This window comes from Castor canadensis, chromosome 8, assembly GCF_047511655.1.
Source record: "Castor canadensis chromosome 8, mCasCan1.hap1v2, whole genome shotgun sequence".
NCBI classification, from domain to species: Eukaryota; Metazoa; Chordata; class Mammalia; order Rodentia; family Castoridae; genus Castor; species Castor canadensis.
Genome location: NC_133393.1, coordinates 3,857,652 through 3,884,644, shown reverse-complemented (window position 1 = coordinate 3,884,644; position 26,993 = coordinate 3,857,652). Strand labels below are relative to the sequence as shown.

General features: G+C 38.0%; 1 protein-coding gene across 2 annotated transcripts in view; it reads left to right on the top strand.

The window, feature by feature from the left end:
• Positions 1-4,629: 4,629 nt before the first annotated feature.
• The window catches only part of Hcrtr2 (hypocretin receptor 2), an 89,835-nt gene continuing 67,471 nt past the window's right edge, over positions 4,630-26,993 (top strand). For both annotated transcript variants that reach the window (XM_020153247.2, XM_020153246.2), the window contains exon 1: positions 4,630-4,911. In XM_020153247.2, the coding sequence (XP_020008836.1) occupies positions 4,689-4,911 (223 nt within the window). In that variant the 5' untranslated portion in view covers positions 4,630-4,688. The remainder of the gene's footprint in view (positions 4,912-26,993) is intronic.

The window sequence follows — 26,993 nt, the reverse complement described above, 5'->3', positions numbered from 1 at the left end:
CCTGACCGTGTTTTGCTGCACATGGCTTTTGCTCCATATTTTCTCCTGTTGCCAAGTATTTACAAAGGGCAGTTCCCTCTGTCTGAAAGTTTTCCTTCCTCAACTACTCAGTAATCTCTTGCTTAAGGAGTCAGCCTGAGTAACTTTCTTTGTGAGGAAGCCATCTGTTCTGCATTTCTCCTGGCTGAAAGAGGCCTTCTTTCATGATACCTGTGCTTCTCTCCACTCTAAAAACTCAGAGTTATTAAAAAATCATAACATCACTAACTCACTGGAGGACTGAGTGATCATTGTGTCTCCAGCTCCTGGCTAAGTGCTTGGGTTCATACTCAGAAGTATTTATTAAAATGTATCTAGAAAGGAACGATAAACCTGCAAAAAGGGTGATCACTCACCAGGAATATGAAAATAAAATCTGGGACAGAATGTACAATTTGAGATCTGTGAACAACCTATGTAAACCAGTAAGAGAGAGCAAAATCTGTTTTTTGAGATTTATTTCCCCCACCATCGTTTTTGATAAATTCAGGTTAGTAGCAGAGGAAAAAGTGATGAGAAAAATTAAGTGAGATGGCTGAACAGTTACACAGAAAATTGTGAACCATTTTTTTAAACTATTAATGCTGAAATTTATATATAGAAACCACATTCATACTAGGAGATTGTATATTTTAAAATACATAACAAACATGTTCAGATTACTAGACACTGTTTTGAGAAATATCAATTCACTTAGTTCTTATAACAACAACTTTATGGGGATATGATGGAGGAGAAAATTAAAAACTTTCTTTAGTGTCTTGTGATATTAGGTTGACTCCTGTTCCCTACATACTGCAGAAAGATTTTGAGTTGAAAAATAACACCTAGGAACAATAATTCATTTTCGCATCTTCTAAAAGTCATTAAATATTCTAAGGAAGGAGATCATATCAGAAAGAAGTACTGTAATATTTACCATCTTTATCATGCTTGCAAAGAAAGCAAATTATAATCAGAATAATTGAGTAGAATTTCGTATGGCACCGGAGTACCACACATTTAAAATAAAGCATCTAAGTCATGGACAGAATGAGGTGGAATGCTTATAGGCTCAAGATAAATCCAGGCTTGCCACAACATAAAGCAGACATCAGACTAAGATCTTGAAAATCTTTTCATTTCTCTTCATTTATATCTCTGATAATCAGCGGTGATTAATTGCAGTAGAAGACCTTAAAAGTGAAGTTTGAAGTATAGGGAAGTTGAAATGCCACAAAATGAAAGCAAATGGCACTGACTACTTAGCAAATTGAAGACTGATTTTGTATTTATAGGTGGCCAATGACAAGGAATCTGCACATGCTTACAAATCTAAATCCAAACCAAGATTGCAATGACTCTCCTCGTTTTGAAAGAAATAGTAGCAGGGAAGAGGAAAGGACAGATACTCATCAGAAAAGATATTGCATCCCACAGCAAGAGTTAGCACACGTGTACCAATGAGCTTGAATGAAGCCACAGCAGGTTTGCTTGTCAAATTTGCTGGTGACAACAGGTCTGGGGGAATGGCTAATGCTTTGGATAACAGAGTTAGCATTTGAGAAAATCTGGTTAAAATGAATTAAATTAAATTATTATATTAATGCATTATTTGTGTCTCCTGGTTATATGTCACCTGTCCACAAAGGCCTTTCTGACTATTCATTTCTTGTGTAATCTTTGGTATCTTTTAGTCACCATCACTTTATCCTGTTTGGTTTTCATCACAGCATTTAGCCCTCCCTAATATTTTCCTTATATATTTATTGATTGATTTTCTTTCTCTTTCTGTGCTAGAAAGCAAAATGCATGAAAATAGCAACCTGCTTAGCTTGTATCAGAGTGGAATAGGGTCACTCAGTAAATATTTGATGAAAAATATGATGCCTACTCATGCCTTTATATTAAAAATAATCTAAATAGTACAGATTAGAAAACCACAACAGCTGTATTTCTTATGAGCTAGGAAATGTACAATATTCAAGCACTGGATTAGGATTTCTGCTGATTGATCACTTGATCTTTGGGAAATCATTTACTTTCTGCAGAAACAGTTTCTTCATCTGCAAAGCAAGAATAATAATAGCCAACCTGTCAGGATTTTAAAAACAATGCATAGAAAAAAATTTCATAAACTTTAAAATACAAAACAAATTTGAAAAGCCATGGTTGGAGGTAGGAGTAAAAACAGTTGACAAAAAACTTTCATGACTTGTGACTACTGAAAAATAATTTTGTGCAAATATTGGTTGGATCTAAAGAGTAACGCATTTGGTGTACTGGCAACACCTGAACCATATCATCATCTCCCCACCTAGCTGCTTATTTTGCGAGACTGACAATTGTGGAAAGGTTGACCAAGCACCTGTACAGATATGGAAATAAATAGTGACATTTGAAGACCAATGGAAATGTCACAGGCAGGGACGAAAATAAGGATCATGGAATGACAGGTCATTCCCATTTTGAAAATGTGAAGAATTTCATGTGCATTTATATTTGTATTATAAAGACAAATACATCAACACATTCTGTATTCACCGTGTGCTGAATTTTTTGTCGTGTCCACACACCTTCACAGGTCTGTGTATATGTATAGAAACTGTACATGTAAAACAGAGGAAGAAGGCAGAAAAGGACACTTAACTACAGAAAAGCAATCGAGAAATTGACTTTGCAGCATCCTGGTTTAGTCTATGTAGTATCAAGTTGCAAACTAGGAAATGAAGGTAAGAGAAAGGCAATGGTGGCTCAAGACCTCAGTTTAACATCCTAACATAGAGCAGTGCTATAGTGCTGGTCCAGATGGTGAATTGTGGTGGTCAGATCCAAGAGAATAGGGACAGGTCATAGGCTTCTGGTATTAATGTGAAGTTTAGGTAAGAGGTGCTCAAACTGTTCTAGTTGAAAAACACTGACTCCTTACGGGCCTACGAATTAACTAAAAATGGGAGAAGTTTGGCATCCCTGCCTCCATTTTGTATGTGTCTTTGCTCTAAGCCATTTTCTTTTGTGTCACTTTGCAATCACGTTGGATTCCAGAAGGGACAGAACTGATAACATCTTTATGACAAGGGACTGAAACTTCCCATCTGGAACAGTAGAATGTGCAGGGCCGACACCCCTCCAAATGAGGACAATGACCTGCAATGATGTGGCTGCACCTGGAACAGGAGTAATCGTCTCATGGGAGCCAGATTGCGCCCCTCAAGTTATGAGTTCTTCTCTGCAACCCCTCTGGGAACGCTCAAACTGAGATAATGGTAAACCAGAGCACACCTATGATTGAGACTAATTAACTATGTATGCCTTTGTCCACTACCCCCATTCTTTTGTCTACTTAAACCTACTGCTCGTGTCTATACCCCAAAGACGGCTGAAGATGAGCTGAGTGCTCATTCTGCCTCTTCCCATGGTGTCCCAAGCTGTGTAATAAACCTCCTTTCTTTGCCTTCACCAAGCTTCTTTTTTTGGAGTTTAGGGGTGGTGGCTGGACCTGGCATATGGAATCTCAGGAGTTTGGGCCTTGGGTCCAAAACTCCGGTTTCATTCAGACTAGATGACTGTGAGACCTTCTCAAGTCAGAGATGGTAATTAATCTAGTGCAATACTCCTAAAATGGTTATCAAGAGTGAAATCATCTTGCATAAAACCAGCTCAATGACAGAATCACAGAGGACAGGAGCTCTGAATAAATAATGCCAGAGGGGTGTGGTGGTCCGTGGAGAGAAGAGCTGCTTCCACTACTGCCTCCTGCTTAGATTCTAATATTGGCTTGTGCGTTCAGAGCTCTCTTGAGCTGGACGTCCATTAACCATGGACGGTCCCATCCATGACTCCTGGTGTCCTTCAAGACTTATTGCTGTATTTCATAATCTGAATTCCTGTTTAATACACCTTTCCATTCAAGAATGGTCTCAGCCCACAATTTTGAGGAGGAGAGGAAAGAGGTATCATAATTATTCAGCAAGTGCCAATTGGGCAAATAATAAAAATTTAAATATGCTTACATTAAAAGTAAAATATTTGCCTGAAATGACTTTTGCATCCTCCTGCTTGAAGACCACAAGGTGCCTGCATCCTTTTTACTTTCGCATTCTCTTGAGGAAGACAAGTAAATGCACCAACAATCCCTGAATTAACCATGCGGTGACCTTTGTGTCCTCTCCTCAGACCTACCCATGCTATGCGTGTTCATAGAAACTGTGCATGTTTCCAAGGGGTGGAAAAGGTCATTCAAGCCACAGAGTTTGCATTACGTGTGTGTGTGTGTGTGTGTGTGTGTGTGTGTGTGTGTGTGTGTGTGTGAGCTCATCCCTCTCTGCGCGGGAGGAGGCTGTGCGCTGCAGACTCGGGGCTGGAATGAGGAGTAATTGAGCCGTGCTGAGCGAGCGGGTGGTGGCTTTCTCCTCGTGGTGTCATTGCTGCAGCCTGGGCTGCCGGGTCCCTGACTGCTCAGCCGCCAGTGTTCCCCGTGCAGAGCCAAGTTGCGCGTCCCAGGACTCCGGAGGCATTGGCTCGGTAACTTTTCACGTCATTTTCTGCGGGGCTCAGGGCCCTTCCCGCCGCGCCGCGCCGCGCCGCGCCGCGCCCTCCGCGCGCGTCTCCAGTGCTCATGGGGCAGGCGGAGAGCGGCTCGCAGCGCTGAGCCCAGGACCGAGCCCGTGATGTCCGGCACCAGACTGCAGGACTCCCTCCCTCGTCGCAACTGGACATCTGCTGCCGAGCTGAATGAAACTCAAGAGCCCTTTCTCAACCCCACCGACTATGACGACGAGGAATTCCTGCGGTACCTGTGGAGGGAATACCTGCACCCGAAAGAATACGAGTGGGTCCTGATCGCGGGATACATCATCGTGTTCGTGGTGGCCCTGATTGGGAACGTCCTGGGTGAGTGTCCTCCCCATGGCTGTCACCTCCCCTCAGCCCTCCCGGGGCTGCCAAGCTCTCCAGAGACCCCTTCCTCCCTCTGGGATGCAAACAAAGAGGTCAGGTGGCGTTGTTAATGAAAATTTTTTTTAAAAAATTAAAAGTTTTATGATTTTCTCATCCGCAATGATGTTCCTTTTTTTTCTGCAAAGAAACACTGTTTCTTTGCCCAGCACCTAGGTAACAGGAGAGGGACAGGAACACGGGATCTGCAGGTGGATTTTGTTAGCTGTGGGGGAATCAATGGTGCTTTCATGCAAACGTGGCTGGGTGTTTTAGGGGACTTCGGAGAAGCAGAGCTGGTAGGATGCAAAGAGAAGCAAGCTGTCTGGCTATTGGAGTCACACAGCATTTGCAGCTAGGTAGCGTGCCCTGTAGCAAGGAGGTTCCGGCTCCTGTCAAGACATGGTAATGAAGGGACAGAGAGGAGGAAAGCAGGGAGGTGCACACACTCCTTCTCCAAAGCTGAATTAACCAGAAATCATGCCTGAGCAGGAGGAAGGAGGGGCATTCACGAAAAGTACCTCGGATGCCTCAATCATTCCCCCATCCATTCAAGCATTCATTCATCCAGCCATCCAACCAATATCTTTCTCCAGAAATGCTTGTTGCCAGGCTCAGGAAGTATTTGTTAACTGATTTTTCCCCCTAAAACATGAGGCTAAGCTATTGTTAGACTCTGTCCCTGCCTGGTCTGTATAAACACAGGTTGCCTGCCCCCTCCCTCCACCTCTCCCCACCACAATTTCTGAGGAGTAGCGGAGGGGATTAGGTGACAATATGGAGACTGTGCTGATGGAGTTTATAAAGGCAGGAGAGGAATCTACTTCAAGAGAAAGGGAGGCGAGTTAAAATAAATTGTGAATGGAAGGAGTCCGCACCTACATGAATGGAGAGAGGGGAGCTGCGAGGCTTTTCAAATGCAGAGGGCAGTGTGGAGGGATTCTGTTGGGAAGGACCAGAGGAGAGGGGGGAGGCTGGGAGAAGGTGCTCTTGATTTTCAGTTATAAAATAAGGAGATGGTGAGGGAGGTGAGGGAGGTCGGGAAGCTTTGAAGTCAAAAGCAAAGAATTTGCAGTTCATTTGCAGTTGAGCATGCTAAGGACTTTACAGAACATTCAACACTAATCTGGTTTTTACCTCCTCTCCCAAGTGTAGTGGTCTGAGGAGGAAATGTCCAAAGAAGTCTCTCTTCAGTCCAGTAAGCAGACTAGCTGAGGGTATGTGACTGACTGAGAGGAACTCTCTAAAGGGTTGTTGATGAAGTCAGAAATCTCTTAGGACTTTGGTTTGCTCTTTCTATATTATTTTAGTCTACTTTGTTTGTTGGTTATTTAAGGTTAAAATAATAAAGAGAAAATTCCTGAGATGCAGACATAGTGAATGAAAGTGGAAATACACACAAGTAGGGGTTTTGCCCTAAGGACAAGCCTGTTAATAAAGATACCGCTCTGTCATCCATCCTTAGGGGTTCAGCTATTAAGACAAGCTAGTCACTAGCATAGCAACACTTTAGTGCATTAGGTTTGATTTTATTTCTTCTGACCTCAGATCCAGAATTCTTGATTGTCATTCCATTCTAGACGTAGGAGTCATATAAAGAAAGGCTTCTCTCCTCCTGAGAGTCTGGGAGCCTATCAGAATGAGCCTGTTTTGCCTGCCTTCTCATCCACTGCCAATAAAGTACCATGAGGGTTAATGTCCGTGTCACTCTCTCCACCAAAATCCTGTCTAGGGTGGAATGCGATTGCTTTGCCATTAAAAAAAAAAAAGACTCTTTTAGCCATTTAGCCATAACTCTTTCCCTTCCCTAATTTTATTTCAGGCTTAATCTTTGTGATAAAATGTGCTCTCATTTGACATTATTTCATTGATGCTTTGCACAGACCTTGTGCTGCACAGTCCCCATATCCTAAATGAATAGTTGAGGGTGTACATGTTCGCAAGCCTGGGGAGTTTCAGCTTCAAAGAGGAAACACCTGTACACTGAGGCTCCTTGTTTCCTAACACCAAGAAAGAGAAAGAACACTGTCCATGGCCCCAAGTGCTGAAACAGCCAGTTTCATTCACCTTAAAAAAAAAAAAAAGATTTGCTCAAAGCACTCTGATTTCAAGATACTGACAGCTATCTTTCTTGGGACTGAATAACACAGAAATCTTCTCCAACTGAGCTGAAACTCATTCTTCAGGGCTGACATATGCCCTGAAAGTTGATGCGGTTTAGGCTTGACATTTAAACAAATGAGCAATGTTGTTACTCACAGACAACTTCTTGTTCTTTGATGTCACTGTCAAATTTGCAAAATGGATTAGAGTTGCCTTTTTGTCTGCGCCCACCTCACTTTCCCCCCACCCTGCCCCAGCGTCAGTGATTTTACACAAGAGTTTCAGGACAAGAAGTCATACTATTCATGCAAGATAAGAGGCATGAAGATGAAATAAGCCAGTGCAGGAAGCAGAGGTAATCATTGACTCTTCAGGTGCATTAGCCATGTGCACTTTCATGCTTGGGAAATATCAGCCTTGTTGAACTTACAAATACAATGCCCCCAGTTAGAAGTCATTTTTCCCACAGTGCCCTTTTGTGAAGTGATGTAGCAGGCTTAGAGCCTTTATCGCCCCCTCTTTTTCCCTCCCCATGGGTCTTGATCATTATTCCCACTTTTCACTGTCAGATGCTCCTTCCAGAGATAGAAAGCAATTTCCTGGAAAAAAAATGACAAAGCCATTCACAAGAAGGCACAAATGACTGTAAATGGGATTGCATGAGTATTTGTGCTCTAATAAAAAGCTATATGCATGCCTAATTGTGGGATTTTTAAATCCTGGGAAGGAACATGTGGTAAAGTTATTGGGATGAAGTGTATTTTCAGTATTTGCAAAATGATGCCACATATAACCTATTATTCCTAAGAATATCTTATTTATAGCTAAGTAGATATATCCAGTAATTTGAATGGTATATTTTGAGCAATATTATGCTTTTAAAATTAATGTGTGTGAGGGGGGACTCCTAAGGAAACTCAAAGGAATAGGTATGGTGTAATTTTTACCCTTAACTCCTTAAGTGGAAACTAGAGGAAGAGATATGTTTGCAGTCAGTTCTACCATTAAGCACTTGGGAAAAAGGATCAATTTTCAGCTTCTCTTACTTCTGCATTCAAGAATACCCCAAGTTTCACTTGGAATGCCTCTATCTTCCTTAATATTGCCTCTATATATGAAAAATGGGGAAAAATCCCATAAATGTACACATTGATTCAGGTACACTTCTTGTTTCTGTGTAAATTCTATTAAGTTTTGAACTCATCAAGTCTATTTTTTCTGATTAAAATTTAAGGTTGATAATGCTTGCCTGGTAGCAATCATACCAGAATTTAATACATGGAACCTTTGACATAGATATATCGCAGAACACAGCATACTTTTTGAAACAATAAATGTTAGTTACTGTCAATTTTTTTTGGTGGGACTGGGATTTGAACTCAGGGCTTCACACTCACAAAACAGGTGATCTACCACTTGAGCCATACCTACACTCCATTTTTCTTGGGTTACTTGGTAGATAGGCTCTCCATGAGCTATTTGGCCAGGCTGGCTTCAAACCCTGATCCTCTTGATCTCAGCCTCCCAGTAGTACCTGGCTGTCAATGACTGTCAATTTTTAATCCCACCATTTCACTCCTGGAATCTCCTGCAGTCATAGTTACAGTCATCCTCTCTCTCCCAGGCCAGAGTATCTCATAGCTTTTATTGCTTCTGCTCCCACCCTTTCTTCAAAGGTGTGAGCAAAACGAGTTGGCATCTATTACAGTCTTTTCCGGTACCAGGTCCACTGACCTATCCTCTTTACACTGAATACTTGACAGTGTCTTCCCCTCTCCATGAAAGTCATTCCTAACTATCAGGGATTGTTTTTCACTCTCTTTCTCTCATTTGAATTTGCCACACTGGGTCACACTCACTTAATATCTGCAGTCCCTCTTAATTATTTGGTCTATTGCTTGTAATGTTCTAAATAACATGCATAATTTGTTGATGAAACTCAGTTAAAGCTTATTGTCAACTAAAGACCTTACCCAATGAAAGTTAACACAAAGTGAAAGTGTGCATGGTGGGAGGGTCTGTAACAGGGTTGATTTCTACAGAGTTAGTTTTATGTACCAGAAGTAGAAATGGTGTAGTTAGAGTCCTGCTACTCCTTTGCCTAGGAGACAATCATTTTCTTATTTGTCTTTGTCTTTTTCTTTTGTTTTCTTTCTCTTTTCTTTTTTGGTGGTACTAGTGTTCAAACTCAGTACCTTGAACTTGCTAACCAGGTGCTCTACCACTTAAGCCTCATGCAGTCTTTTTTGCTTTAGTTATTTTTCAAAAAGGACCTCACACTTTTTGCCTGAGGCCAACCTAGACTGTGATCCTCTTTACTTATGTCTCCCATGTAGCTGAAATTGCAGGTATGATTCTCCATCTTTTTTGTTGAGATGGGGTTTTCCTAACTTTTTGCCTGTGCTGTCCTTGAACTGCAATCCTCCTGATCTCTGCCTCCTGAGTAGCTTGGATTATGATGTTAGCCATTACACCTGGCCCTGGTACACAACTTTTTTCTGCTTTTCCTGATGCCTGATTCATTTCCTTGGGTGTTTGTGAACCCATCCTTTCCTACACAAAAAGTAGAAAGGGATTAGAGATAACATGTTATCCAAGTTTGCCAAGACTTGATAGGAGCCATTGAGCTTTAAGTCTGTTGTATGTTTTTAGTGACAGAATGCAAAAAGAGTTTATTTGAATGAGAATTAAACTGATACCACTGCATTTTTGCTACCACTTGATAAAGTAAATCTGTTTTTAACTTGAGCACTATCCCAATGTTAACTTTTTAAGTGGCTCTCTTATTGAAAACAGCAACATTTATCATGAACAGATACTAATGAGAGTTAACATGTAGCTCTGGTAATCTAAGTGTAATGCATTCTTCCTATATTGAAATATATATATATATATATATATATATATATATATATAAAGTGAAATAATGAAAGAGAAAACAAAACAAAACAAAATTTTTCTATGGGGTCCAAATCAGACACAAATACAATGTCCTAGAATTTAAAAATTGTCCTTGTTTCAATAGGGCACAGATACTAAATTATATCATAAATATTTGTATGAATTTTCATTACTTTGTATTTTAGTTATACTTGAAATTTCTCACATTCTACTGTGATGTTATCATTCCAAATTCACTGAATTCTTACTCAACCATTCAAATTTCATAAACATTCACTGATGTTTCCCCTGATGGTTTTCCCTGGGAAGCAAGACCCTTCCATCTCACTTCTTGTAACTTGCTGATGCTCTCTGCCCTCCCAGACACTAGCGTTGTTAAGCGATGCCCCACTGGTATGGTTCCTAGCTCAGCTAAGTGACCATCCACTGGTATGGCTCAGCCAGAGACAGGTGAAAGGTGTAGCTGAGGGTATTTATCTCCACTCCTCTTCCCACAGAAAAGAAAAATGAAGAATATTTACTGAATACCTATATGCCAGGTCCTGTATGTCAGGCTCCAATTATCTATGTTTCATTGACGCCTCATCACCAACTTACAATGAAGAAATTAACAACTTTGTTCTAAAAATGAGGAAAGTGACAAAATATTTTTTAACTTATTCCAAGGTTTAGCCAGACTGTAAGTAGCAGTACCAAGTTTCTAGCACAGACTTAGCAGGTTCTGTGCTCCACACTTGTTCTGTTACTTCCTTATTCCTCCGCTCCAGCTTCTTAGCCTGACTGGAGCAGCCTGGCAGAAAGGAGGAGAACCTGGTGGTCCAGTGTCCTCTAGATGGTGTGTGGAGTTGTTCTGGCATGCCACCATGCTATTTCTCTGAGCATCTCCAGTTCTTCAGATTTCAGGATGAGCTCATTTGATAAACTAATCAAGGTCAGGCTAGGTTCACTTTACAAGAGAAAATTTCAAGGTAAAACAGGTGCCTCCAAAGATGCTTCTGCTTGTCCTGGGGGGTGACACACTAGAAAAAAATATGACAGATAATTGTGTCCAGGGGTTATTTTGTTATTGAAATCATTATCATTATATATAATTGAAGACTGAGGGTCAAACACTTAAGACCTGACATAATCTATAGGTTTTTTTTGTCTCTTCAGATGTAGCCATGCATTTTAAAAAATTAATACTTATTTAACCAAATCTTGAGTTTCTCTTGATTTGACAGATTAGGTCACTCTTTCTATTATATAATAGTGCTCCTAGGGAAGAATGGTGTTATATGTGATTGAGGAGGCACTACCAATAACACCAAGTCCTACGATGCCCTGGCCTTTCACTTATCACAGGTTTCCTCAGTAGACAAATTTACATGAAGACTATTATTGGTCTGAATAACTCAGCTATGCCTCGGTATCAAATAAACCCAGGATTCTAATTAGCTGATACCAAAAAAGTTTATTTCTTGCTCATTTAACACACAATGTGGGTTGGGGAGTCTGTGCCCATCCAGTGACTACTCTAGGCATTCAGATATATTTTATGCATGAATTCACCATGTGGTCTCTATGATAACTGGTTTCCACGGTGGCTTCTAATATCCCCTTCCTTTCTGGGTATTCATATCTTATCTGTTGTCTTTCCTCATTATCCAAGAATTAATCTGGGTGACAAAAGCATACAGAAGAAGTGAGAAAATGTCACTTCCACCCTTACATTATAAAAAGATGCAGATTCTAACATGAATGCTCATTCTGCTCACTCTCTTTTGTTGTTAAATCTTTTACTCTGGAGGCACTGAGCTGCCTTGTTGTGAGCACTCTCCTTGGGAAGGAGTTGAGCTCTCCAGCCACAAGTCATAGAGGAAATGCAGTTTAAAAACCTCATGTGTGACCTTGAAAATGCATCCTTCAGTTCAGGTTGAGTGTGGGGAGCAGACTAGGAGAAGCCTATGAGGACATAAGCACAGTTGTACTCAGCATTCTGCAGGCTGAGATTGGCACAGCTCTAGTCGCAGAAGAGAGTGAGAAGGAGAGATGCAGCTCAGCTGATTTTCCTAAGTCGTTTAGAAGCAGAATTGCAGGTTCCTCTTGTTACAATGTCACGCCCCTCCTGGAGAACCACTGCTCCACCTCCTTGTTTACCACAGGTTAAAAGACTCGCAGAAGGAGGAGATGAGGCTTTTTGATGTCGGCTTTTTGGTGATGGGAGGCTTTTTTGATTGGGGATTTTTGGCTGAAGGGAAGTTGCTGAAGGGAGAATTGCTGAAGGGAAAAGAATTGCTGAAAAAGAATTGCTTAAGGAGAATTGCTAAAGGGGAATTGCTAAAGCTGAAGAGAGAGCATGGGACAGTCCAAGTCCGCACTGAGAACTTTATACATAAGCTTTAGAAAAGCTAAGCTAGAGAAAAGCTAAAGAGAACATGGAACAGTGCAAGTCTGAGCACCAAGGCTTTAAGAAAGCTAAATAGAGAGCATGGGATGGTACAAGTCTGATGGGACAGTGCAAGTCTGAAGGCAAAGACTAAGACAGACTATGCTAAAGAAAAACTAAGAAAAAACATGGGATAGAGCAAGTCTAAGAAAAGAGACTTTTAAGAATAGAAAAGAAGACTTTGGGAAGCAATGTTTAAAGAATTGTAAAGGAGTAAGGCCTTAAAGAAAAGAAGCAGAGTAAAGAGAAGAGATTAATAGAGATAAGAAGCAATGAGGCTGTTGTGCATCTCCACCTGAGAGCCCAACACACCTGACCCCAACTTTCTGTTTGTCTATCCTGTGTCCTTTCTGCATCTCCTGTCACCCTCAGTTAGGCCCAATTAGGTTCAGTAGTAATTGGAGTGAGTTTTTTCTCACTCCAATTGAATCTCCAGATGATTACAACATCATGCAGAACCCGACTCATCTTAGCTTGACTGTAACTTAATAACTGGAGACACAGCTATCCAGCTAAGCTTCAAGGATATTCCTGACCCTTCAGAAGGTGTAACATAATATATTTTGGTTGTTTTAAGCTGTTAGATTTTGGGACAAGTTGATGTACAGACTCTAAACTTTTCATGATAGTACAAGGGAAAACAATATAGGGACTCGTAACTCCTTTTGATAGAATATGATGTTTCAATCATGCCTATAATCATTTGATCAAATCTTACCATACTGTATCAACCTAACCACAAAGGAGGGTAAGGAATATATGGTCTCTATCACAGAAACCATAAAATGCTTGAAGGTCTTTTTAATTTGCTTAAATTCAAAGTAAATGCGGAGCAAGGGAATTGAGAAGAATTAAGTATTTCATGACAGCTGATAGACATGTCATTCATGTTTTAGATCTCTGACAACAGAGTAGGTGATAATATTGAGGAGTTTTGTGCCAGTTACTGTGCTAGGATTGAGACAGATGTATAAACACAGAGTCTCAGTGCCATGGTAGATAGAGGTGTGTACAGAAATGGGACACTAAGACAATTAGAGGACACTTAGCTCCATTTAGTGGAGTAGAGAGAGATATGGGAGATGATGACAGCTAAGCTGAGTTTTAATGGATGAATTCAAGTTACCCAGGTGAAGAAAATTGGGTAGGGATGTTCTAAGCAAAGGAAACAACATAAGGAAAATCAAGGAGGCGTGAAATGGCATGAGCTACGAAGAGACTGCAGAGCAACTGGGCAACTCCTGTGCAAGTAGAGATAAGAAGGGTGCGGAGATGAGGCTGGAGCAGTAGATAAGGGCTGGGCCATGACTAGCCCTATACCTTGCTTGAGATCTGGAATTGGCACTGCAGTTCAAGGGGAGCCATTAGAGGGTTTTAAGGAGAGAGTCATCCTGAGTTTGCATTTTCTGTAAGAGCATTCTGAAGATGATGCAGAAAATAAATCCAAGGGGAGAAAGACTTGTGAAAGTTTTCATATTGGGATTTGTGTCTTGTTTTGTCTCATTTAATCAGTCTGTTTTAATGGGAGAAAAGAAAAAGTCTAACAATGAAGGGTAAACTCTAAGTCCTCTGGATAGCTACTTGTGGGAAGCTTTCTATACACTGCTGAAGGGGAGGAGGGGGAAAAGGAGAATGTGAGAAAATGAAGAAAGACCTAAAGAAAGAAAAGGGGGGATATATATGCACCCACATACATATGGAAAAACTGTGGCTGTTTCTGCTTCGTTGAATATTTAAATTTGAAAAGTAACTTGTCTCTAGAATTGTTTTATTTCTTTTCTGGGAGATATGTTTGTGAATCTTGCATGCCATATCTCTCCTAATATTTTCCAATATTCTATACAAAGTTTCACTAACTTACCAATTGAGGTTTCAAGGGGTCATAATATTCCTAGCCAGCCCTCATTTTGACCTGTAGATCATGACTTCACATTGAAACCCAAAAGACTTAAAATTTGAAAGCTAGTGAAAATTTTCAAATTTTCCTACTTAAATTCCTTTTATTCCCTAAATTACCTCAAATATTCTCAATTGAGGTCTGGAGAAGTGGCTCGTTGGCTCAGCAGCACTTGTCTAGTATTTGTGAGTTCATGGGCTAGAAGCCCAGCCCCACCAAAAAAATTTAATTTGAAAGTTGTTTTTCAATTATATATGATATTTATAACTTCAAATAATCAATGAGGGTGTTATATCGACCCCAGATCATCTCATAGGGAATTTCAGTGAACATTTCTGTACAGGTTGGCATGGTAACACACAACAAACTTTCTAAAGGTGTGGGTAGTTTAAAATTATGATTTGTTATTCCTAGCTCACAATAAAAATACAGTAATCATTAAAATTGCAATATCCTTTTCTAGATGTTCAGTGACCTTTTATTACTACTCAGTGACTACAAAAATTTATAAGGAACATGGTTTATGATCACATGAAGCTGTGATTTTTATTACTACATTGCTAGAAGTGGGGTCAGAAAACACTGGCTCCAATACGTTTTTCATCAACGAAGAATGAATCTAATTATCGACTTTGTTAGAAAGCCCTATTGCTTGCCTTAAAAAAGATTTTAAAGCAATTTGTCTTTCTTAGAGTATGAAGATTGTGCCAATCTTTATGGTCAAGTGTAGAAAGCTATGATGGAGTGTCAAGCAACCATTTTGTTACTGTGTGAAACAGAGGCAACTTTTTATATGGCTAACAACTTCATCTGTCCAATTAGAATACTCCATACAAAAGTTCTCAAGTTGAGAGCGCCTACAGACAAATGCAATGACAAATTTTGTCAGTAGGTAGAGGAAAAGGATTTAATTATTTTTGAGTTATATGTGTGCTTGGCTTCATTTTTATTTTGGACACAGGGAAGCCTGGGAAAATCTTGCTCTTTGAGGTCACTGGAGATGGTGACTCAGAGATTCCTGAAAATCATAAGTTTAACTTAGTTTACAAATTTATGTCCAGCCCCCATGCATATTAAAATTGTAATTGGTCACTGACAGGAAGCCAAAACATCTTAGAGGAAAAAGGAAATTAAAACTTTAAGAACTTAAAAACACATAAATAATAGCACGTGGGCCACACACATATGCACAAGCATATTTTGGAGATTAGATGTTGTGAGTAATATGATTTATACACCTTAGTTTTTTTTTTTCAAATATTAAAAATGGCAAAGTCTTGACATAAGGCCTCAAGTTTCCCATAGTCAACCATTTTTTTTCAACCATTCTCTAAGCAAATAAACTACAGCTTGCAGGGAAGTGGAAAGATAAATACCTGGAGTTGAAGTCAGTGAGTTAGCATTCATGTAAAAGGGAGCTTCCTTGGGGTGACCTACCCTGGAGGCACAATTCCTCCTCCTCAGGTTCACTGCACCCCTGCTTTAGGATATGCTGAGTGGTTAGCCCCTCTGGCCCCTGTGGCTGATTCCTGCTCATACATCACATTTTCTCAGAGGGAATCTTAGGATGCCCAAACAGAATACAAGCCAGCCTCCTATGTTAAATTCATCATAGGACTTTTTTTTTTTTAACAACTTGAAGTGATCTTGTTAATTTGTTGGTTGATTTTTCTTTTGCTGCCCTGAGGTAAAATATAAGTTCCATAAGACTCTTTTTATTTTTTTTAAATGTATCACTAGAGTCTCACACACAACCAAAAATACAACATATTTTTAGTTTTCAAATGAGTTAATATTACACTTTTTCTAGGAGGAATGCTTATGTTTCTTATAATTAGGTTTTGTGAACTTTAAATTTCCTCTATATAAATATTTAAAATAACACTTCAATCATCTGAGTTATGTTTGTGGTTTTTTGGATTATATCCTTACTTACTGTTTTTGTTGTTGCTATGGGGATTGAACCCAGGCCTTGCATACGCTAAGCACAGAGTCTCCCACTGAGCTATACACCAGCACTAGTTTGGTCAATACATCATGAAAGATACATGGTAAAAAAACTATTTTATACTTATTAAAGTAATGTTTATGAGATAACATTTGAAGAATTTCCCCTAGCACTGTGATCCATTAGACATTGTTCGGTATCTCATAACATAAACCGTCTTCCTCTTCTCATGAGAAGTAAATGTGAATCATAAGCTATGGCAGTTTTGCTTTTTGATTTCTCAAAGAAAGTACACCAAGATCCTTTCAAATAATATGCTGCATTTCTGCAATAACTGAGAAGAACATACTTCAACTATCTTTGTTTCAAAATAATCTGTAGTTGCTTCTGTAAAAGTCTAAGGAAGCACTTGACTTTCCATGTTCCAAATGAAGTAAGAGAGCTAGGATGGAATGTCACCATGACTTCACATTTTCTGCAATAAAATGAGCTAAGCATATCCCTACCAGAATACAGGATGTTTGGGGCATGCCTGTGGAGGCACAGCCTCATGGATCCTCTGTCATTTTCCCACATCAGTGAATTATACTAGTTCTAGACCAGGGACTCTGCAGGCAATGGAAAAAAATGGCCTGGAATGTAACTAAATGGCAGAACACTGGCCTTGTATGTGCAAGGCCCCAGGTTCAATCTCCAGCCCTGTAAAAAGAAAAAATAAATATAAAGTGAAAGAAGAAGGAAGAGAAAGAGGAGGAAGAGGAGAAATACAGGTGGAACACAGACTAATGACATGCTGGGTAGTTATAGAAACTTTATTAATAGTGAAAAAGAGAGACACTACCCCTTCTGACTGATGCTGGCTGTCAATGAAATTATAAATTTGAAAACCCCAAAGTGAAATCTTGTCCCAAGAAGGATAACCTTGCTAATTCTTGCAAACCTTGGAATAATCAAACCAAGCTTGTCAATATTGTCTTATTATTGTGTCAGTAAATTGCAGTATAATTTACTGAACAGGCTTTTTAGAGTTGTTATATTGCCCTAATTATGTAACTCTTCAACAAAAGCATTTGCCATAGAGTGTCCTAGCTAATTCTAAAATAACTTGTATGCTAGGGCTATTCTTTGCTCCTTTTCCCAGATAGTTAAATTTTGTATTAGAGAGATAACTAACTACTTTAGTTGGCTGAATAAATTTACATAGTATCACTTGAACTCACAATTCTTAAACAGAGGATAAATGTCATGTTCTTCACTCCACTTCCATTCTTCTGTTGGTAGTCCACACATACTTGTCTGCAAGTTGAAAAATACGATCTGTGAAATATAAGGAAAACATAAATTTTCATACACGTTTTCTGGTGAATTCAGCTGGAAAGAGACATGAGTTCCTCGTTAATCACCATAGCCTCCTCAGTGATCTATAACTCACTGTGGGTACTTAGTCACAAGTACTAGAAGGAATCCAGAGTGAGCGACTCGAGAGCAAGAGTCAAGTCAAGCATGGAGTTTTTTGGTGAACAAGACTTCACAAACCTGATCAGTGCTGAGTTATGGGCAGCAGTGGAAGTACCTGAAGATTGCAGATTTGAGGTTATGCACAAACACCTTTATCATCTAAATGGAGTCAAAAGCAACAGAGCGACAAAAGTCTCACTCTAACTATAGCTATAAAAGTGGAACAGAAAATAAAGCATCCTGAACCAACAAAGTGATTTTCTAGGCCTTATCTAATTTGGAGCTATTTCCTTTTCTTATTTCATTCGACAAGTATTTACTGAACACCCACAACGTGTAAACGGTTCTATTACATTCTGTGGAGGAAACAGAGAAGTGGATGAAGCATGGTCCTTACCCACAAGGAATTTCTAATCTTGTGGGGGAAGCTAAGATGTAAACACTAGACTGTAGTATGGATGACAGTCAAGATGCATCTGCCATTTGATTTGCCTTGGGGTGACATAACTTCACCAAAGAGGGACATTTGACACTGCATTTGTTTACAGAGGCGTACAATTCTGAAAAGTTCCAAGACTGGACAGAAATGCCACCTAAATTGATGAAGTCATAAATTTATGGTAAGTTGATGATATACAAATAATCATGTATAAACCATGCCAAAAAAGCATTTTCAGAGAATTCCCATAAAAAGGAGGTTTTCAAAAGCTTTCTGAGTGATTTCAAGTAACAGCAACGTAAGATTCTCTGGTGCTTTACATTGCCTCCATCATGTCACTTTGTGGGTATCTGCCTCACTCTTCTCTGTACCATTGTATTATGGTGGACGAATTACCAAGTTTTTAAGTTCCTGGACTTGTTTACAAATGACTTTGTCTTGCTATATCAAAACATTCTAGAGGAAAATGGATCCAAGGCAATGGTAAAAATGGATTGAAGATATGAGCAAGCAGACATTGAAAACCCAGTTAGAAGTCTGACAAAACTCATGCAGAGATTATTAGGGTAAGGTTAAGTCAATGGAATTGTATGCAGATAAAAAAATGAAACAAATATGAAAAATATTCTGGAAATAGAAGTTGGTAACTCATACGGTGAATTGAAAGGAACACAAAGAATCAGATGATTAATCAAAGTTTTGGGCCAAAGAAAGTATAATTATTGTCCCATCGTTTTTGCTTCACATAGCAAGAAATGTGAAAAAAGTAAGTGCAATGAGTAGGGGGATCTTAATGAATTTGGTGAAGATGGGTTTCATTGTAGTTGCGAGGCAAGCGTCCATGCGCACTTGTTCAGAAGGAAGTGGGGCCTTTCCCCCCACATGCTATGCACACTAAATTTGCTAGGTTATATTTCTTTCTGAGTAGATATGAGAGAGAAAGAAAGAGATTATGTGAGATTACACTGACCATGGTTTCTAAAATACTGGAAAGCATGCAATAGGCTATAAAAGTCAGTTAATGCGGCACACTAAATAACTTCATCAATTCAAAATACTTATTATGTACCTACAGCAGCAAATAAAACACACAAGAATCCATTTCTTTGAGTTCTTATATTCTATTGGTGATTATCTATATATATATATATATATATATATATATATAGTAGAATCTGCAGGATTTGCTGGTGGATTTTAAGTGGGTATGAGAGAAAGAGAAGAGTCAGTTTCTTCATGGCAAGTAAGTAGATGCTGTTACCATTTACTGAGATATGAGAATCTAGAATAGAGTAAGTTTAAATTAGGGAAAAGAGGGAAATGACAGGGATTTGTTTTTTTTTTTTTTTTTTTTGGCTAAGGTAAGTTTAGTTCAGGTAATTGTATGGTGGCCATTTAATATGAAGTCAGGATTTCAGGTAAGAAGCCAGTTCCTACTAAATAAATCTGAGACGTCTAACCAATATCTTATTAAATATCCATATTGCTTACATATAATCTACCAGCATCTAAGACTATAGAAGGAACAACATAGTGAATGAGTGATTAAAAATTAAAAATTATTTCTTTTTTACAGATTATTTTACTCCTGACTTTCAGCTGTGTGAAAAGACCATAGCTATAGTTACTTAAATCTTGGTAAGGATCACCTTGACTCTTCATTTTAAAAATCCAGAAAACCGAAATAGGTGTACATGTTAAGAAACTTGGATTCAATTCTCCTGCTTGACTTCTTGAATTGGTAGTCAAGGGCATAAGGCTCTAGAATCTACATTTCAAATGTGCCCCCCAACACCCCATACGCTGCATGTGAGAATCCCTACCATACAGAAAAGTGAAGATAGCCCTCCTAGGATTTGATGAGGGATGACTGAAAAGCCAAATGCTTCCACATGACTTCAAAATGTGTGCCAAAAAAGAGCTATCAGAGGCAAGAAGATTAGAAGACCTACCTTGAAATGGTATTGGGTAATAAAATACAGCCAAAAGTGTAAGTGGAAGTGTTAGAGGTAGTCAAGGAAAGAGAAGAGGTGTGGGAGCCCAACCAGCCTCTTCAGAGGTGACTTTAAAGTAATATACTTAATTATGTCACACTTTAAATAGCATTTTCAGTACGCACATTGGCATATTTATTATGTGTTGGGAAAGCAATATACTTTTTATTATACAACATTACAAAAAGAATGTTTTAGAAGTCTGGGAAGATAAGTAAAAATTCATTACATAATAAAATTAGTACTGTGAAGTCTTGATCTGTGTTTTCTAGTCTGTGGTTTTCTATATAAGAAGTCAGTCTTTCAGTATGAAAATGAAGTCACTTCCTTTTACTGTGTGTTACTTGAACCATTAAATAAAGTATAAGCACAGATTGCTATACATAATAAAGGCAGCTAATCAATTATGCCATGGAGAGAACGGAAGGGTTGTTATGAAATTAAAGGTGTTTCACTACCACACAAAAGCATTGTGAAAGTCTAGCTCTGATTTATTAAATCATAAATGTCAGAAGTTGTTGGTCAAAAAATGGGTACTAGGATTAGATGAAAGTTGAAAATATCAAAAAATTTCAGCAACAACACTGAAGACGTGAAAATGCTGGAAGAATAAGATTAAGACAAGGAATAAAACTCTCTTCTAAGGACCTGTGCACACTAAGATTTTAGAAATGCAATTTTCACTGAAAAATCCTTAATCCTTTGTATGGAAAAAAGGAAGAAACATAAGACTTCAGCAAGCTCCATCTAATCTACCACTGACAGATGGCTAACCTGCCTTTTTCTTCAATATTTTGGAGTTTGCAAATAATCTACCTCAAAAAAGTAGATGTTAGCAAAATATGGTTCAAGATTTACAAGACTGGAGATATATTTGAGTACAGCAGGTTAGAGAAGAGACTTTTTTGTTTTTAACTACAATAAGTCAATTCAGATATGAAATGTCTCAATTTTCCTGTGTTGCGTGTATGTTATACAGATATGTATGTATCTACAGTCCTGTGAATACTCATCTATATTTTAAGTACATATTAGTGACATTACTAAAAAAAAAGTCATTTGACTCTCTTTTATATTTATTCAACTTGTTAAAATTTGAAGCTGCGATTTTCATCCCCACAAAAATGTTTTGTAAGTATCTTGGCTTTTATTCAGAAAACTACTGTGTTCCACACTGGGGCACATCCTTTCCTGCAGTGGGATCCAAAATTATGGCTTCATGTTACTTGCAGTATTGATTACTAATATAAAAATTGGTTAATAAAACTAAATTCATTCTTCACTAAATCTAAATGCCTTTGTCTTTTGAAGACAGTCTTTAAATATTCTGTGATGTGGTACAGGAAGGGACATTTGTACATTTAATGTCCATTTTTTCCACCCAATGTTATAATTAAGTATTTAAAGTCCTATCTTTGGCACTCACCGTGAGTGCCAGAAAACATGATTCATGCTTAGATTTGCTGAGGTCATTTGGATAAAGACTGCAAGGTCACAGGGATTGATTTCTTTTGGTAAATGGGGGCAACATCTATTTTCTTAAAAGAAAATATTAACATCTATACTATCAATACTATAAGACTCAAAAACATTAGAGTTTGAGTTTCTAATAAACATGGTGAATAAAGTCATCAAAAAATTTGAGGTTTATTTTGGAAAGTTCTAGTCTGTGTTCTTTTCAGCCTCATAATATTTCTACAAGTTCAGTATTTAGTTTTATTCAGTCTATCATTGGGTAGACTGAAACTATGACTAGTGTGGTCTACAAAGCAATGACACATTAATGATAATCCTTTATCATTGAATCTTATATGTTTAAAATGAAAATGATATTAGCTTTTTGCATTTCTGCTGAGATCTAACCTGAGTGGTATGCATTCTTGAGTGGATATAAATTTAGTGTGAATAAGAGAACTTTTATTCATTCATGAAATAAATATTGAGAGTCTATTAATTACCAGGCAATCACCTTGACACTAGAAGTATTAAAGATAAAAAATGCATCATCATTGACTGAAGGAGTTAATGTAGTCCAGTAAAACAGAACATGGTGTCTACTACTAAAAAGATATGAACACAGAACTGAGATATATGATCATATATTTATATGAAGGAAATAATAACACAGGAGACCAGTTATCAAGGAAGTAAGTGGCAGAAGGGAGGAGAAAAGGTATTGTAGAGGTAGAACACAAAGAAGCCAAACTTCAGCTGCCTCTAGTTTTTAGAATCATTGGAATGACAAAGGAAATCTTTAGATTTCAGTTTTTATTCCTCCTCTCCAATTGGTAAATCATGGTGTTTGAATAACTTTAGGCAAGTGCTCCACTACTGAGTTACATCCTGACACTGTTTGTTTACCTTTAGGCTGTATGTGATATTATTAGAACACTGATTATTTACAAACTCACCTACTGAGACTTCTAATAGGAGAAAATATTTTATGTTGCTAAGCAAGCAGACATTGCCTTTAAAAGACCATGATGCTTTGCTCTGAATAATAGTAAAACTACAGCTTATTTTAAACATTCATTTTCACATTATAACCCATTATGTGTAAAAACTAGCAGCTATTTCATTTAGAAAACTTGGTTGTTTAGTGGAATCTTGAAATGATTCAATGCATAATTAAATATGAATATTTAAAAAGTATCCATTTACAAATTTCAAATAAGAAAATGTTTGAGATACTAACTAGAAGAAATGTGTTATTTCTTCTTCACTATCAATACTATAAGACTCAAAAACATTAGAGTTTGAGTTTCTAATAAACATGGTGAATAAAGTCATCAAAAAAATTTGAGGTTTATTTTGGAAGGTTCTAGTCTGTGTTCTTTTCAGCCTCGTATTTCTACAAGTTCAGTATTTAGTTTTATGTCTGTCATTGGGTATGCTGAAACTATGACTAGTGTGGTCTACAAAGCAATGACACATTAATGATAATCCTTTATCATTGAATCTTATACTTTTCAAATGAAAATGATACTAGCTTTTTGCATTTCTATAAACCAAAAACAATGGATTTTGAATAAAAGACAATTAGATTAAAAAATACTGGGCTAATTGATATAAAATAGTTTAAAACTAAATATTTAAACTCATAAAAGATCCTCCAGGCATCAAACATTCCAATAAAATTTTTATAAAATCACTGTGATATGGGTAAATCATCAAACCATTTTCTTTCAGAATAAAGGTCAGGAAGAGAAAAGAATAAATGAAGAGCAGACTCGGAAGTAATATCAGACAGAAAAAGTGAATGAAGATAAAATGAAAAATTAATAGGATATTGGTTTTTAAAAATAAGGACAAACATTACAACATAATACTTCAAGGAGGGAAATAAGAGCGGGTAATAAAATAAAAAGAAAAGCATATCAAAATGACTTGAGAATTGAGTTAATATTTTTTAATGCATTTGGGTAAAGGTATGATAGGAAGTAATGATGTACCAGGTTGTCTTGGGCAACCATCGAGGAGAAAACTGCTTCTAAGTTAAAAACCAGGAGGGAGGAGGGAAAGTGACTGAAACAGACACAGACAGGATCAGAACATGGGAAGAAGCTGAGCCCTGGCATCTCCACAGTGCATCAAATGTCAAGGATTTAAACTTCACTATAGCACAGGGATCTTCAACTGATACCTTCCCACAAGCACACCCCCCTTTCTTCCCACTTCTAATAGCACGACCTCTTCTTCTGGGAAATTGTTCTTTTTTCTTCCATGTAGAAGGAAGGGGAAGAGAAAGTGTCAGTCACAATGCTGTAGCTGCTGGGACCAAACTCAGAAGTGCCTGATCATCTCCAGTTCTCAACCACAGAGCAGGGGTGAGGGGTGAGAATCCAAAAGGAAATAATGAGAATTTATGTGTTAGGTTTTCATATGTCTTATGAGACATAAATGGAATATTTTCCCCTAAGATTTTGTTAGTCTGGATGTTTAGAACTAGAGGTGACTGAGCTATTTCCCTTTTCTACACTAATTAAAAAATCAGCTACAGTTCTGCCCCCTTATCTGCAGAGGATGAGTTCTAAAACCCCCAGTGCACGTCTGAAACTTCAAATGATGGTTATATAATATAAGGCTGGCAAAGTGGCTCAAGTTGTAGAGCATCTAAGTAGCAAGAGTGACAGGTGTCCTAAGTTCAAGCCCCAGAACCACAAAAAAATTATAAAATGATATATATTATGCATATTTACACACAGTATAAATAGTATATTTAATGTAACATATACAGGGTATATATTTAGTGTATGTATAGAATACATTTTCTCTATACATACATGCAAACCTATGATAAAGTTTAGTTTATAAACTAGGTATAGTAAATTTTAACAGTAGCCACAGATCTTAGCAATCTCAGTGTATGATTTTTCTCCCTTCCTGGTTAACTCAAGAACATCCACCCTTTCAGTTAAAGGAGCGCTCTATGACTTCTCTTTGCTATCATCAGTACTGATTCTCTTTGGGAACATTACTAAATAAAATAATGGTTATTTGAATATGAGGACTGAGGTACCATGACAATAGATCTGGTAATCAAGATGTCTGCTAAGTGACAAAGGAGACAGTAGCATATGTACCATGTCTATCCTGGACAAAGGGGTGATTCACCTCCCACACGGGACAGAATGCAGTGTTATGAAATTTCATCACACCGCTCAGAATGACACAATTTAACATTTATAAATTACTTACGGCTGGAGCTTTGCATTCAGTATTTTTGGACTGCAGTTGACTGCAGAGAAGTGAAACCATGCAAAGTGAAAGTGTGGGTAAGGGGACTACCGTAGAGTGGGGCCACGTGAAACTCAGGTGCAGAGGAGTAGACAGAGATGGAGAAAACTTAATGTTATTTGAATTCTTTGACCTAGTCTCTGCTTTTTCCCAGGCACAAGAAATTTATTTATTTACATTCATTAAATTTGGATGGCTAGACTTCAAAGTACTAAGTAAATAGGAACCAACCTGTACTATATTGGTAGTGAGAAGGAAGGAAGGAGGAAATGAGGTTGGAAGGACATAAGGAAGGAGAAGGTGACAAAGAAACCGTGACTAACTTTCTTCCCTGACACAGTTTATACCCCTGGAGATTGTTTTTCTCTGTGTACGTTGGGTGACTATGAGGGTGATACATACATGTATCTATGTACATACATGTAACGTGTATGACCATTCAGAGAACCCTGGCTGAGTGAGTCAAGGGAGTGCTTCCCTTATTAACCACAACTCTACCTTTAATCCTAACAAAGCTGTGACACTAAACCAGATCCTACCTATAGCCCCAACTCTACCTTTAAGCTAAACCCTTAACCAAGCTCTAACCCCTCCTATCCCATAGTATTGATTTTAATTCCATCTGCCCCTAACCTGGACCATAAACCTAAGCTTACCTCTAAACCTAAGCCTAAAATTCTCCACAATCCTATCTCCATAGCCAGCCATAAACCTAATTCCAAACCTCACTCTAAACCTAATGTTAGCATTGAATCCAATCCTACCTTTCACATCAACTATACTCCTAACTGCAACCCTAACCACAAACCTAATTGTAATCCTATTTATAACCCAAATTCTGACCATTTTTTAAGGCTATATGTCACAAAGTTGGAGATGACTCTACATTTTTGTCTTTGAAAATTTGGAGACTTCTCAGCTAAAGATGTTTACAAATTGAAGAATCGAATACCTTTGGAAATGGAAGAATTCAGTCTCTGGAAGGAAGAAAACTTACTCCTGGCTTTGTGTTCTTCTAAAACTTCAGTAGGAATTATTTCTCTCTGTAAGTTTACCTCCCACTTTCTAGTCTGTCCAATAAGAGTACAAATATTCAACTAATGTATTGGGCTGATTTTTTTCTAGTAATGCTTTCTATGTATCAAAAAGCCAATGGGAAGGTAAACACAAAATGCAATTATCCATTTTGGGATAATAGTGTTCAATGTCTCTTATGTGCACTTCAAAATAATTACATTTGTTTTATTTTGAAGAAAAAATTAACAAGTAGATGTAATTTGGGGATAATTTTAGGCTGAGGGAAAAACCCTTTACCGTCATTCAGGATTTGACAAAGACGTTATACTAAAACTTTAGGTTTCTCCCGTTTGCAAGAATGAAATGAAAAATTCATAGGGGAATGATTTAACCAGTCAGTCAAAAATCTAAATCCATCAAAACATAATTTACCGCATACTACAGTGTGCTCAGCACCTGAATGAATACATTTAAGAAATCCACAGCGTATGCCAGGAACGTGAATCAGTGAGAACACAGGGATTGAGGTTTGATTCTTGGTACTGGACAGACCTGGACTCTGCCACACACAGCCCAAGGGAACATTGCCATCCATCAGCTTTCTACATTTGAAAAGTGTGGCCGTAAAGGTGAAATTGCATATCTTAAGATCATCTTGAAAACATTCCTAACTGAATCTAGTTGTCCTTTCAACAAGTTTTCTCAATCATCACAATGATTTTAATTTTTGAATGTGCCCATTTGTTTACTTGTGTATTTTTTGAAATATCTATTTAGTGATTTGGAAGATAGGATTCACAAGTTCTCTTCTACAAATGATTGTCTCCAAGTTCATCACTTGTTGAGTAAAGGTATCCTCTGCTTTTTCTCCCTCTATACTACTGACATTCCATGACCCCATGTATCTTTTTACAATTTCCTTGGTCTTATTCTCAAAACTTAACACTGTAATTTCTGATTTCAGCCTCTCATGTGAAGATACTTAGTATAATTTTGTCTCTTCTTATCTGCAATTCCAGGATCAATATATTTCATACAATGCTACTATGTATTCTATAGGTTATGTTGTATAATAGCTTTCACAATTCCACGTTCTGTTCGAATATTTACAGGTCATT